This window comes from Mesocricetus auratus, unplaced genomic scaffold (genome assembly GCF_017639785.1).
Source record: "Mesocricetus auratus isolate SY011 unplaced genomic scaffold, BCM_Maur_2.0 Super-Scaffold_100021, whole genome shotgun sequence".
NCBI lineage: Eukaryota > Metazoa > Chordata > Mammalia > Rodentia > Cricetidae > Mesocricetus > Mesocricetus auratus.
In genome coordinates, this window is record NW_024429202.1 from 29,012,543 (window position 1) to 29,026,832 (window position 14,290).

General features: G+C 52.1%; 1 protein-coding gene across 1 annotated transcript; it reads right to left on the minus strand.

The window, feature by feature from the left end:
* Positions 1-1,123: 1,123 nt before the first annotated feature.
* Actr1b (actin related protein 1B) lies at positions 1,124-13,282 on the minus strand. Its single transcript, XM_005075400.4, has 11 exons — positions 13,107-13,282; positions 11,371-11,435; positions 10,031-10,106; positions 5,368-5,493; positions 4,965-5,089; positions 4,591-4,807; positions 4,375-4,467; positions 4,102-4,276; positions 3,587-3,648; positions 3,373-3,413; positions 1,124-3,194 (listed from the first exon to the last, which is right to left on the minus strand). The coding sequence occupies exons 1-11, from the start codon at positions 13,152-13,154 to the stop codon at positions 3,092-3,094; spliced, it is 1,131 nt and encodes a 376-aa protein (XP_005075457.1). The 5' UTR covers positions 13,155-13,282; the 3' UTR covers positions 1,124-3,091.
* Positions 13,283-14,290: the final 1,008 nt, after the last annotated feature.

Sequence of the window (14,290 nt, forward strand, 5' to 3'; positions counted from 1 at the left end):
GGCTCGCATTTCTTCATTCAATTAGAAAAGTGGTTGGTTACTCCCCAGACATTGGTGTCACTATTGCGCCCATGGGCATCTCTTGCCAAGCCAGTCATTCCAGTTCACAGCTGGGTAAGACTTAACTCTTTCCCCCAGCAGCCTCCATAGCACCTTTCAATGCTGAGAACCAGCTAGTTACAGTTTGATTTTTTCCGTGTCCTGTGACCAATGTGTGAGCATCCTCAGCAATAAGATCTTATCAAGTACTGGGGACAGCCAAAAGTAAGCAATAGCCTGTATTGCCATTGTTTTGGGACAATAAGGACACCTCAACAATTCAAGAGGAGGTGTCCTACACACGAACTCAGGCCTTCAAGTGCATGGCAAGCACTTTGTCAACTGAGCCATCTCCCAGCCCCTATTTAGTCACACATCACTAAGGACTCACAAGTATTTTATTGTGTGGTTTATAATACACTAGAGATTGGAGCATTGGGGGCTGCTTCAAGTTGGTTCACATGTTACTTAGATAAGTCACTTGAGTTCTTAATTTCCAGTGCCATAATACATAGGTATATCTTATATTTTCCTTTAGGCAACTGAAGGATAGACCTGAACTCTGCTGATGGTTTCTGGGGTACCACTAATTCTAGGCCCTGCAAACAGAGGTAGGAAACACATCTATATATTCTAACCTGGTGCTTGCTTGCACACAGGTATTTCAGCATCAGTAGAATAAAACCAGGAGTTCATACCTGTACAACTCAAGGCTTAGTCTAGCTGCTTCCCTCAGCTGTAGCTCTTTTCCATTATAGCAGGCTAGCTCTTACCAGGCCATCCCTGCCAGAGGTGTATGGGGGCAATGGAGGCCTTTGTTTTAAAGAACACGACTGCTACTTTGACACGTATAAGGGGGTGGAGTACAGGAGCGGAGCTAGCAAGCAAAACGACACAAGATGGATTCTCTTAAGGTAGGAATGGAAAAGACCTCAAATGTAGCAGTGCGCAGTTCCCAGAGGTGATTTCGCCAGCATCACTCCAGCTGTTTTATTTTCCCAGGAAGTGGAATTTCACATTAACTGGAATTCTACTGTAGAGCTGCTGTTTCTTCCTCCCCCATGGCTATATTTGCTCGTTACAGTAAGGACTCATGAGTATTTTATTGTATGGCTTAGAACTCATTACAGATTTGAAGTGGTTACCCGCGTAGTAGATTATGGGAGCAGACACACTGGGTGGGCAGAACGGAGCAGGTCATGAGCTAGGCTGGGGTGGCCCTAATGGGAAAGGATGGTAGCAAAGGGACTGCAGGAGACACAGGCTTGGTGATTGACAAAGTATGGGGCATGTGAGGAGGGAGGAACTCAGCAGTAAGGCTCCAAACTCAGGTGGCTAGGAGCCAGCGGTGGCAGCACAAGAGCTGGTCTGCAGGGTCCCTATGCTTTGACCATCTGGCCACACAGAAGCCCCTGCACTCACCTGATCAGCACTTTGGCCTATAGCTTTCAACACTTGGTCACTCTCTTCCATAGTGAACACTGTCACCTAGTCCGCAGCTAAACTACCTTCTGCAGACCCTCAACATGCTAGGCCAACGGACCTCTTTGGTTTGTCACAGTGCTACAGACCAGTTTATCCATCCTTGCCAACAACTGTCAAAGGACTCTCCCTAACCACGGACTGACCCAAGCTCTTACAAGCCAGCACGCCTCACTGTTGAATGAGGCCCAACGCTGTTCCAAAGTGACTGGTATCTTTCTCCTTTGAGTAGAGTGCTATTTGGGGCAAAGCCCTCTTGTGCTCCACCAGCCTCAAAGCCGTTTCGTGTGATAGGTGCTGACATGCTAACACGCAGACTTGCCTATGTGTTGAGCTCTCACTGCCTGCAGGACTTCCTGTGTTCTGCTTCTTCCTGTGGAGCCTGGACCATTCCTAGGCTGCCCTTCTCATCCTGCCCCAGGCTGGTAAGTCTGCATCACTGCGGCACCCCAGTGTCTCTGCAGGCCTGTGTGACATGTGAGGCACACACGCAAGGCAGCCTGGCTCTGCCTCCCCTAGCAGGTCACGGCAAGAAGGTAATGAGGTTGGCCTCACATGTCCTGTCGCCCTGCCAACCACTGAAGGCCTCAAGCTCCTGAGCTATGCCAGAGTCGTGCTGAGTTCCCTCTGGTCCTTTCTCTCAACATCCCCAGGGATGAGTGAGCAAACAAGAGCACATAAAGCCACAAGAATCAGAGCCACACATTGGGCTTTGTCCATAATTATTACTATAATGATTTATAAAAAAGAATTATTTTTCAGGCAACTGTGTTAAATTATCGTTCAGCTCTGGAGAGGGAGGTGGGGCCCTGGCCACGGTGAAGACCTTTCTTGAGGGATGTGAGGACGTGCCTGCATTTGGCTCTGACACCTGATTAAATGGCTTTCTCTCAGCAAATAAGGACTATAATCCCTTCCTGTCCAGGGCATGGAGGGAAAGGGGGCTGGGGGAGCAAATCAGTGTAGTGCCTTGAAAGAGAGTAGGCACAGCACGAGCATGGCTGCCCATGGCTCTGATGCTCTGACCCGTGGCCACATTCCCTCCTTGGGGATGGACGACTGTTCCCTCGTCAGCCCTATCTAGGACATCTGCCCAGCAAAACTGGATGTGCAAAGGTCCAGGTCCCTGTCAGGCCAGGGAGAGGAAACTGGCATGGAACACACCAATGTGCCTCACCATCCCAGTGGGAGCTCTTGGCTGCCCCCTCAGCCCACTCAGCGGCCCAGGGACTCTAGCTCCAGTGGGAGCACGGGAGTGTCTGGTCTCGGAGCTTCAAGATTAGAGCAAGGAACCACAGGCCAAAGTGGCCCTGCTCAGAGGGTCGCCCACACCAACTCAACGTCCAGCTTGGGGCTGCCATCCATGCAGCTAAACCTTAATCTCTGTGTCTGTGTATGTTGAGCACAGGGGGAGGGGAGGGCTACAGGCGAGCATGACTGCACCACCTGCTCCAGGGTCAGTGCATGCAGGGGACCCTAGGCCTAGAACATGAACCCAGACCAAAAGGGGTCGAGGGCTCGTGGCTCCCCTCTCCTCCCTCTCTCCCAATATGTCCACCCTCCTTGGGCATCAGAAGGTTTTGCGATGAATCGCACGGGAGCCATCTTCTTCATATTCCTTTTTGGATACCCACATCTTCTTGAAAGTGTCCAGGGAGGCGAGGATGGAGCCGCTGTAAGGATGGAGAGACAATATTCTTGGTACTGGTGGGCTGGGCCAGCTGCCATGCCCGGGTTGTCAGAACTGCCAGACTTTTACTTGGGAAAGAAATCCCTCCATTCTCCATGTCCTGTGGGAAGCCCGGGAGGAGTCCCTCCCTCCCCAGTCCTTTGGCTTGAGCCCCGTCTTACCCGATCCATGTGGAGTATAGCCGTTCCTGAGGGGCTGAGATCTAGAAAGAACAAACGGTTACATAACCACTTGTCCCTACACGGCTACCACCCTCAAACCCAAGGCAGCGAGGCCATGAGTGGCAGGGCGGGCTGGGGAATGGGAGATAGGCTCAGAGGGTTCCTGAAGGCCAGCACCACCCAGCACCCTCTCCCCAGAGGTTTCCAGTCTCACCTTGATTTTAACGTCCTTTGGGGCGAGCTTCTTTACCTCACTTAGTAACCTGTCTCCAAAGCCTGTGGATACAAGGATGGCCAAGCCTGGACCACAGCCAGCATCCTTGCCATGGTGGCCTTTAGACCCCTAGGTGCTGCCGTCCCTCTTCCAGCACCCTGGCTGTGGTACAGCTTGCTGGGAGAGTGACATGAGATGTCACCTAAAGCCATGCAGTGCCACCTGACCCTAGGTCCTCCCTGAAGACGCCTCAACTGAGTGCTCCACTGCACATCACCGTCCAGTCATCAGCCAAGGAAAACTCACTTTAGTGTTTGGTTTATTTTTTAAAGAGTGTCTCATCCTCTGTAATCCAGGCTTGGCACTGAACTCATGATCTTCCTACCTCAAAACCTCCTGAACACTGAAATGGCAAGTGTATGCCCCCATGCCTGGCATACTTTAATTCATTGCGAGTGGTCTGAGGTGCTAGCTACGCTGGGCCTTTGGCCCTGCCACCGTCTCTCCAGCCGTACCTTTAAAGAGCGTTGAACCCCCCGAGAGCACAATATTGGAGAAGAGTGTCCGGCGAAGGTCCATGTCGGACTTGTGGATGGCAAAGGCCAGCACTTCATGGAGCCCCTCACTCTCATCCCCCACCAGGTCTGGCTGGAACAGCAGCTCAGGGGCCCTGAAGCGTGCAGGCCCCACCTGTGGAGAAGATGACGGAAGCACAGGTTCTCCAGGGGAGCCCAGTCCTTTCCCCCCGGGTCAGCATTAGCACCCTAGAACCAGGCCCGGCCACTTACATCAAGTGTGCTGCCGTCTGGAAGGGTGTACTGCACCTTCTCAGTCTCTAGAGCCTCGTCCTTTTGGGGATTGATGGACAGGTAGCAGGCTCGCTGTATGGGCAGGGCAACTCGTAAGTAGAATTTAGCAGGGACACTTGCAGCCAGGGCTTGCTCGCTCTCACGTCTTGGCCTCCCCAGCCCCAGCCATGTCCACACCCCCGGGCCCTTTCTCACCTCTTTGATGGTCCGGACAACCTCAAACTCAGCCGAGGTGTGGAAGTCAGCACCTTCCTTGCGCAGCAGCAGCCTCAAATACCGAGAGACGTCACGGCCCGCAATGTCTACCCGCATGATGGAGTGTGGCATGGCAAAGCCCTCATAGATGGGGACAGCGTGAGTGACCCCATCCCCTGAGTCTAAAACCACTCCTGTTGTGCGTCCCGTTGCGTACCTGCCACCAGGTCAGCATTCTTTTACTTCAGCCACTGAGGAGAGGAGACCTCCTCAACCCCGCAAGGGACCCTGGGATATTATTTATACTAAAGAAACAGGCATGGAGGGGATCGAGAGGCTGCGCCTCCAGGGACATCGGGACTTGGGACACTCACAGGCTGAGCACGGCCTGCATGGAGATAAACAGTGCAGGAACATTGAAGGTCTCAAAGAACACCTCTGCCGCCTTCTCCCGGTTCTTACTGGGGTTCAGTGGGGCCTCCGTTAGAAGAACAGGGTGCTAAGAGAGATGAGGGAGTCACACACACACAAAGACAAGCTAGGTCCTAACAGCTTTCCTGAGCTAACAGCACCACGGAACAGCTAGCTGCTTGTCCCTCCTGAGGACTCCATCCTGAATCAACTCCAAAGACCAGACCCTGAAACTGTGCCTGGCTGTCGCTGGTCGTGTACATACACACACAGAAGGAGCAGGGAAAGCCCTACCAACATGCAGACAGGGAGTGGGAAGGAACAATCCGGAGAGCTGGGAGGGTGCAGGCAAGGGTGCTACCACACCTCCTCGGAGAAGGTCTGCAGCTGGTCCTTAGAGTAGACGTACTGCCAGATGCGCTCCATGTCATTCCAGTCTCGTACCACGCCATGCTCCATGGGGTAGCGGATGGTCAGCAGCCCCCGGTGCTCCTGGAGGACAGGGAGAAAGGCAGACGTAGAACCTGGCCCCCATGAAGCAACTGCTGCACACTGTGAAGTTGTCTCCTGCCTCTGCCTGCTGGGCATCTCCCTGCTCTGCACGCTGCTCTGCATGCAGGCTCCCAGAGCTCAGCTGGCCTCAAATGGCTGAGGACCAGAGAAAATGGCAACATGCCTTATCGAATACAATCTTCTGAGTAAACAGCAGCCATTTTCATCAGATCAGTGGTGCCAGCCGGCAAGAAACCATCACAAACAGTCCTGCTGAGGGTGGGGTCACTGGATCCTCACCCGTCATTTCTATGCACTCTGTCCTAACTGTATGTGGCCTAAGGATCTTGAGGGGTGCCAAAGTACATAAGCTGGGGAAGGCTAACTGAAGAGAGAACCCATCATGATGGGTGAAAACTTTCTAGGTGCTTTGGGGGTTCCTCGTCTGCCTCTAAGTAGCCCCTCATCCACACTCTGTAGGTAAGCCCAATAAACATCAGTTTTCCCAGGGTAAACTCTGATGGAGTCTGTATTTTGTTTGGTTTATGGCAGGAACCTTTCTCCTTCTATAGGAGGAGGAGAAAGATGTCTCCTTGGTAAGGATTCTTCCAACATGTCTGGCAGTCAGCCGGATAGGACAAAACCAAAGATGTGTTGTAGAATATTATTTTAAGACGTGTTACATTTGTTTATGCTGTGGGATATTTGTTTTAAAGATGCACAGATGTGTTATATTCTTTATGTAGCATTTCTTTAACTCTGTGAAGCTGTTCTTTGTCTGTCTAAAAAACCTGATTGGTCTAATAAAGAACTGAATGGTCAACAGCAAGGCAGGAGAAAGGATAGGTGGGGCTGGCAGGCACAGAGAATGAATAGGAGAGAAAAAAAGACCAAGAAGCAAGAGAAGAAGGAGAGGAGGACACTAGGGGTCAGCCACCCAGTTACACAGCCAGCCACGGAGTAAAGTAAGAGTGAAAGCAAGACTACAGAAGAAAAGGAAAAAGCCCAGAGGCCAGAGGTAGATGGGATCATTTAAGTTAAGGAACGATGGCTAGAAATAAGACTGTGTGTTTATTTGGGAGCTGGGTGGTGGGCCCCCAAAAGAACAAAGAGTAAGAAAACAAACAATAACAACAACAACAACAAAACAAAAAGCCTCAACCATCTACAAAGATGGGTTTGGGAAAAGCAACAGCACTGCTTCCTCCAGATGCTGAGGCAGGCAGCTGAAGCCTCACTGAATGTGGGGCATTCGTTTTCCCATGTGGTGTGTTGGAGCATCCAGCCTTGTACCAACAGCTGCAATGTCCCTGTCCCGGGTAATACCATGTGCAACTGAAGCCCAGAGGGAACTTGCTCATGTGGAGGAACTGCAGTGCAAGGGACGCACGACTAGCACCCTCCACGTTAGCCTTGGATTTAGAAAGAGAGGTGGAAAAAGAGACAGTGGCATTGGCTTGCTTCTTCTTACAGGTGGGGACCAAAGAGCACACAACTCAGATCTATGTTGTAGAGTCCTTCCTGAGATCCAAGGACTTGGAACCTGTAGGAAGCACTGGGTAAGAGTTAAAGAGCTCAGAGGTGGCATATGGCACTCCAATCACTAGGCAAGACAGGAAGGTGTTAACTGGAGTACAGAAGGAGGTTGATTTAGCAGGGATCTTGGGATAGGGATGGGGCCCCACTATGAGTTGCTGGCAGAGGAAGCTTTTCAGGGATAGAGATCACAAGAGCCACTTCCCTAATGAGGTAGCCAGGGACACCCGCACATAGGACCACGCACAGGGTGACTGGAAGCCCATGCTCAAGTATGAATTTATTGACTCGCCAACTATGTGAACCAGATGTGCTGGCACGCATCTTTAATTCCATCACTCAGGTGGATCTGTGTGTGTTTAAGGTCACCCTGGTTTACAAAGTCAGTTCCAGGGCAGCCAGGGTTACAGGGAGACCTTGTTTCACCACCGCCCCAAATCATTTGGGCTTGGGTGGGTGCTGGAAGTAGGTGTTCCTTAGCTCCTGGTAGCACCCAAGAACATCACAGACAGGGCGATGGAAATGTTCCTCAGCAGTACAAGTGAAAAGGATTAAGTCTGATCAGAGTTGGGCAGCTTCTTCACCTGAATATTCAGTGTATATTTTTCTCTTGGGAGAGGGGAGTACAGATTAGTCACCCAAACAGAAGTCCTTTTAGCAGCCAGGTGTGGCAAATGGAGAGGTACCATCTGGCTGTATCGGTACTGGAACGGCAACCAAGGACACCAGTCTCAAGCCAAGAAGGTGCAGCCGACAGTGGGGGGTGGGAGGTGTAAAATACTGTTCCCCTTGGCCTTAGGGCTGATCAGCTGAGCCACCTGAGCCCTACTGAGTTCATCAAGACTAGAAAAATGCTGGGGCTAGAGATAGCTCAGCGGTCAAGAGCACTGACTGTTCTTCCAAAAGACCTGAGTTCAAGTCCCAGCACTCATATGGCAGCTTACAACTGTCTGTAACTCCAGTTCCAGGAGATCTGATAACCTCACACAGACATACATGCAGGCAAGACACCAAAAATGCACATAAAATTAAAATAAAAAACAACCCCCACTGTCTTAAAAAAAAAAGAGAGAGAGAGAGGAAGGAAGGAAGGAAAGGAGGGAAAGGAAGGAAGGAAAGGAAGAAAATACACCAAGGACCCATGAAAGTGCCCTGGATGAGGAAGCCATATTAACAGATACAAAGGGATGGAATCTTTGGATGGTGTACTGAACTTAATGTTTTACTTCAGTACCTCCTCAGCTTTGGACTTCTGAAAACTGATCCTTGCCTGGAATGGACTTTCAAAGTATGTCAAGGTTATCTTTACAACCCTACTATTTGTCATGGGATGGTGACCTAGGACCTTGCTTTGTCATCCTGAGCATCCTTGGTAAAAAGGTTTAGTTCTATAGAGGACATAATGCTAGCCCAAGTGCTTTGAAGGGTTGGAAACCCACCTGAAAACTTAACAGTGCACCTAAAGGAGCAGGAATGGGAAAGAAATCGGGTCACAAGAACCAGCACAACTATGAAATTCTTGGGGGCTTTATGGTTGGGTGAAGCATGGATGATACCCACTGTGTTGGCTGGTCTCATGTCAGCTTGACGCAAGATTAGAGTTATCTGAAAGGAGGGAACCTCAACTGAGCTAATAACTCTATAAGATCCAGGCATTTTCTTAGTGATTGATGGGGGAGGGCCCAGCACATGGTGGGTGGTTCCATCCCCGGGCTGGTGGTCCTGGGTTCTATAAGAAAACAGGCTGAGCAAGCCATGGGGAGCAAGCCGGTAAGCAGCATCCCTCCATGGCCTCTGCATCAGCTCCTGCCTCCAGGTTCCTGCCCTGTTTGAGTTCCCGTTCTGACTTCCTTTGATGATGAACAGTGATATGGAAGCGTAAGTCAAATAAACTGTTTCCTCCCAACCTGCTTTTTGGTTGTGATGTTTTGTCACAGCATGTGCGTGCACGTGTCTAAGGGCTGAAGGAAGGAGCAGAAGGTTACAGAACACAACAAATACTCCAAGCAGAAGAGGGGTCATATGCTTGTAAGAAACCTCTTGAGCAGGCCTGCTGAGGTTCCCTTAGAGGAGGGGGTGGGGGCACTGGACCCTCACCTGAGATCTTTCCCTCCTGCACCTCCCAGCTGTCCATAGGCAGCTCTGCTCTGATTGCACATGGCCTCGGGGCCCTGAGAGGTGGAGTGTACAGGCTGGGGAAGGTTAACTGAAGAGTGAAGGTCGCTGTGGGTTTCCCTCGCTCCCACACTAGCATCTCACACCCTATCAATAAAGTCTCTGGTTCCCCAGGGTGAACTTCGGTTTCTCACTGGGGCCTTAGAAAGAGCCACTGTTTACATCTACGCAGGGAAAGAATTTGGAAATATGCCCCACCCCACAATCCCCCCTCTGACCCCAGAAATGTGCGTTCTTACTCACTGCCTAGACTCTCTCCAGTGTCCCCTGATCAGCACCCACCTTCAGCTGCCAGTGTCAGCACAGTCCCTCCTGGGCCACCTGAGGCCATCACTCTTCCAGAGTACAGCCAGGGCTGAGGCTCTCTTATCTGTCTCCACCTGCCCTCAGACACCCCTCTAGTGGACACATGCTTCTCTTACAACAGCGGCTGGTCCTCACTGGCAGGAGCCGCTCACCTGCCCTTCTAGTCCCTCTCCCTGTCAGGCCCAGACCGTGCCTTATTCCCCAGGTGCCTCCCTGGCTCCTGCCCATGCTGGCCTGGCTCTTCTCTCAAAGCCCATACTGGCTCCCTCAGAGTCTGATTTGGCTGTGTAGTTCCCAGCCTGGCCAGAATAAGAAATGGCCCCAGCCCTCAGAGCAGGTATCAGGTCCATCGGTCACTTTGGGGGTAGCTGAGGATGACTCTGAACTTCCAGTTCTCCTGCGTCCACCCCTCCCAAGTGCTGCGATCACAGGCTTGTGATCTTAATCGGCTCTTTCTCCAGTAGTTTCCAAACAGCCAGCTCTCCCCTGTGACTGAGGAGCTCAACATAAGGCCAGTTACCTCTGCTTTCGGTCCAATGAAGAGGTCCCCCTCCAGGGCTCCAGCCATAACTCGCATGTGCTTGGGCCGTCCGACACTGCAAGGACACAGAAGGTCAGTGAGTTGGTCAGGTGCGTGGCCGAACCCGTGTCCAGGAGGACTGTAGCCCAACCACAGAGCTCTAGAGGGCGGCCAGTCTCAGCACTGGGGAGAGCCGCAGGGCAAAGGTCAGAGCCTAGACTTATGGAACGTGGAAGGGCAGCATGGCCTTAGAAGCACAAACAGTGTGTGGGTCTGAAGGAATGGGTCTCTCTCCAGGGAGGGCTGAGTGTGAATGGCCGGGTCCCTTCATGGTCTGGCTCTAGCAGGAATGAGCCTTCTGTAGCCACACTGACTCAGCCCACCCTCTTGTCTGCGGACAGGTGGAGGGCAGCCCTAGAACTGTGTGGTGGCTTCTGCATGCATCCCTGTCACAGGGGCCACTGTCCCTCCCCACTGCCACAGCTTCCAGAATAGAGAGTCAGTTCTTGGCAAGCACGTATCTGATGAGCATCCATTCCAAATCGTGACCCACATTCCCCACATACCACCAACAGCCTTCCCTGACACCCACCAGAGTTCTGCATGGAAAGCTGAAGCCTTTCAGTGCACCCTCAGGGTGCACCCTCAAGCTGGCCTTGTCCCCAGACAGAGGACTTCAGGGTCCAGCTCGGATCTGTAGGCCACGGGCAGATCCTTCGGGCTCTGAGAGGCTCCAGAGAGAAACTTCCCGGTGGGGAAGGCAGAGCCCAGGTACTCCAGGATCTCTAGGATGCTAATACCCAGGGATTCCTGCTACTGCTAGCACCACCTGGGGTGTGTGGAGAGGGCTAGGCAGGAACATTGCCTAGATGCTAAACATAAAGGAGCCCTGACGAAAACAGTTCTGGGGGTGGGGGTTACAGCTCAGAACGTTCGCTTAGCTTTCAGGAGACTACGGGTTCAAGCCCTGCACCCAAACTCCACAGAAATCAGAAAAACCTTTCCAGGGAGGCTGGGGTGGCTGTGTACCCTCCCCCAACTCTCTGTGGAGTGTAGCTCTTTCCCTGGAGAGAGGTCCCTTTTATTCCTGCTACAGCCATCACCACACCCCATCCCCAGGGTAATGCTGGCTGTTTCTCCTCCTCTCAGGCTCAGCCAAAACAAAGGTAAGAGGCTCTGAAGAGGAAACCCGGCACTTTAAGTCTCCCAGAGCTCAGGTTAACCCCACCAATCCGGTGTTTCCTCTTACAGGTGGACGGGGAGCTGTGACCACAGCACCCGTGTTCTTCCAAAGGAAATAAGGGAGGTTTGGGGGAGGCTGTTGCCCCAGTAACACTTACTAGTTTGGGAAACAGTACTTAGGAATCTGGTCTCCTGCAAAACCAGCCTTGATCACCCCTGAACCCTGCAAGGAAAAGCAATGTTTAGTATCTGTCATCGACTCCAGTCAGTGTCCCCAAGTGGACAGCACTGGGCAGTCCTACCAAGGCTGCGTAGGGAAGAAGCCAGAGACCCCCCACCTAGAGGACAAGCACTAGTAGCTCAAAACTGGAAGTGGTGCTGCATTTCCTGTCCTGGAGATGTTTATTTGGCTGGGTCTGGAGATTCAAGGGGGAGATGATACGCTTTTAGAGGCCATCTAGTGGGTGGTGGTCAGGGTTGCTGCCCAATATTCTACCGTGCCCAGGTTCTCCCCATCACCAACAATCACCGGCACCAGAAGGGTATCAGCGAGGAGAGAGAAACCATTACACACATCCTCCTCTGGGAATGCTATGGCCAGTTCCTGTGGGAGGAGGAATACAGCTATACTCCAAAGATAGCTAGATGCTACCTACCCTTCAGTGTCATCCTATTCAAGAGTCCCTTTCTTTATCACATACTGGCCCACCAGGGAGACCACTCGGCATGTGGAAAGATTGGTACCTTTCCCATGTACCTTCCCTGGGGAGGAGGGGAGACTGGCCCTGTCCCTGCTCCAGCCTGCACGCTGGACTTAGGATCTCAACAAGAAGCTGGCAAACCTCCTCAGTAAAGGAATCACCTTCTCCTATCCTTTGCCCCCCAATCGCCACCATAACCCTCTGGGCGTGCAAAACAGAAACAAGCATGTCTAAGTTATAGGAGAGGGCCCCCAAGCCCAAAAGGAGCCAAGCAGGTGCCTCTGAGGTCATAAGCTTGTTGGCCACCAAGAAGGGAAGTGGCCTGATGTACAGTGTAGCTTGCCAGAGCTGGTCGGACAAGCACATCGCCGAGTCCAGGACGAGCCTCTATGATAAACATCTTGTTATGATTTAAGGGAGTCCACATGGGTGCTCCAAAAAAAGGCAGCCACAAAGGGACCATCCGGGGGTCACGTGGGAAGGAGTCAGCTCCCAGAAAGCACAAGTGTGTCACTGTCAAAAACTCCATGGCCTACACACCAGAGGCATCATCTAGGCATAGCCATGGAAAACTCCAGCCATGCCAAGGATTCCGAGGCTAGACATCTCCCAGGGTAGCAGAAGGTAAGCAGAATCCAGGCGCTGGAAGACAAAGCCTCGGGAAGAAGGGCCTCTTTCCTTTCAGGCTTGGAAACAACTACCCCAACTGCTGCTGCTCCATCCTGGTAAAAGTGGCCCAGCACCTTCCAAAGGGATCATTTTAGAGAGGGGGGTTAAAGTGGCAAAGAGGGCACCAAGTGGTGGTGGGTACTTGGCTGGTAGAAATTAACAAGCAGTGTTTGCCTCTAGGTGCAGCCCCTTAGGAGGTGTTGTGAAGATCACCAGGTCCTCCAAATGATGAGGCCAGCAGTGCGCAAAAGGTGAAATGTCAGCCAACCTACATCAGGCTGACCACCAAGCAAAGAGTGGGGGATCGAAACTTGCCCAGCACTTCCACCCAAGACAGACGCGTCCACCTGCCTAGAAGGACGGCTTGGCTGTGTCCGGTTGTCCCGCACATCCTGGGCTCCGAGAGAAGCGGTCCCGAGGCCCACGCCTGGCCCCACCAGCGCGGGCCACTGCGTGGCGCCGCGTGCGACCCCTGGGCGGGACACAGCCCTCCCCCCCACCCACCCCTCGCCGTCCAGACTCACATTGTCGATGACTACGGGCTGGTTGGCGATGATGTCGTAGGACTCCATGGCCGGGCCGAGCCGGCCCTGCCCAGCAGGCGGGCTGCAGGAGGACCCGCGGGCTACGAGGCGCGCGGGAGGACCTGGACGGCCGCGACTCTGGATGGGGCGCCGCGCCCCTCCCCCAGTGCGATGCCTACGCGAACCCGATCCCGTGGCCAATCACAGCTGCCAACTGGCCTGATTGATAGCAGGCGCCGGGGCAGACTGCTGGGGGACGGGGGCGGGGCATCTTGGAGCCAGCCAGCCAATTGAAGCGGTCCGGAAGGACAGCCGGGCGTTGCCAAGGTAGGCTGCGCGGCGTCCGTGCGGTGATGTCATGGCTGGGTGCTTAAAGGGGACCCAGAACTTGAAAAGGAGACGTTGCAATTGGGGAGTTTCACCTACGGGAAACACGTCTTTAAAGCGACATTCGTGAACACTCCTCGTAGGAAGACAGCCTTGACTATTTCAACGTGAGAGTCAAATTAGTTGAATTTATTCATTTTTTGATTTTTAGAGATAGGCTGGCCTCGCACTTAGGTTCCTCCAGCCTCATCAGTGCTGGAATTACGGGCATGTTCTGCCTTGCTTAGCAACAAATAGTTTTGAATTTAATAAAATTTAAATCTTAGGTGAATGATAATTTCGATTGTATTTTATTCTAGAAGTATTATAGATTTAATTTATACTTAGGCCTGTGCTTAATTTTGATTTACTTTTTGTACATGTATCAGGTAAGCACTGGGGCTCATATTTTTGCACCAGACATCAAATTATTCCAGTATTATTGTTGAAATTAACGTGTTCCCTGGTTATGAGAAGAGATGACTCAGCAGGTAAAGGTACTTAGCACTAAGACTGACTACCTGGGGTTTGATCTCAGAGACCCAAATGGTGGAAGGAGAGAACCAGCTTTCCACAAGTTGTTCTCTGATTGCTACAAATGTACCATGGAATATGTACAACCACAGGCACATTCAAGCAAAATAAATGTTAAAAAAAATAGGAAGAAGCTGGGTGTTGGTGGCGCACGCCTTTAATCCCAGCACTCGGGAGGCAGAGGCAGGTGGATCTCTGAGTTCAAGGCCAGCCTGGTCTACAGAGCGAGTTCCAGGACAACTTCCAAAACAATACAGAGAAACCCTGTCTTGAAAAACCAAAAA

Coding starts and splice junctions, on each gene's coding strand:
- Actr1b (XM_005075400.4), bottom strand. CDS start 13,154: ATGGAGTCCTACGACATCATCGCCAACCAGCCCGTAGTCATCGACAAT. Junction 10,107..11,370: donor AAGTACTGTTTCCCAAACTA/GTAAGTGTTACT, acceptor GTGTCCTTGCAG/TGTCGGACGGCCCAAGCACA. Junction 5,494..10,030: donor TCATTGGACCGAAAGCAGAG/GTAACTGGCCTT, acceptor CCTGTCCTCCAG/GAGCACCGGGGGCTGCTGAC.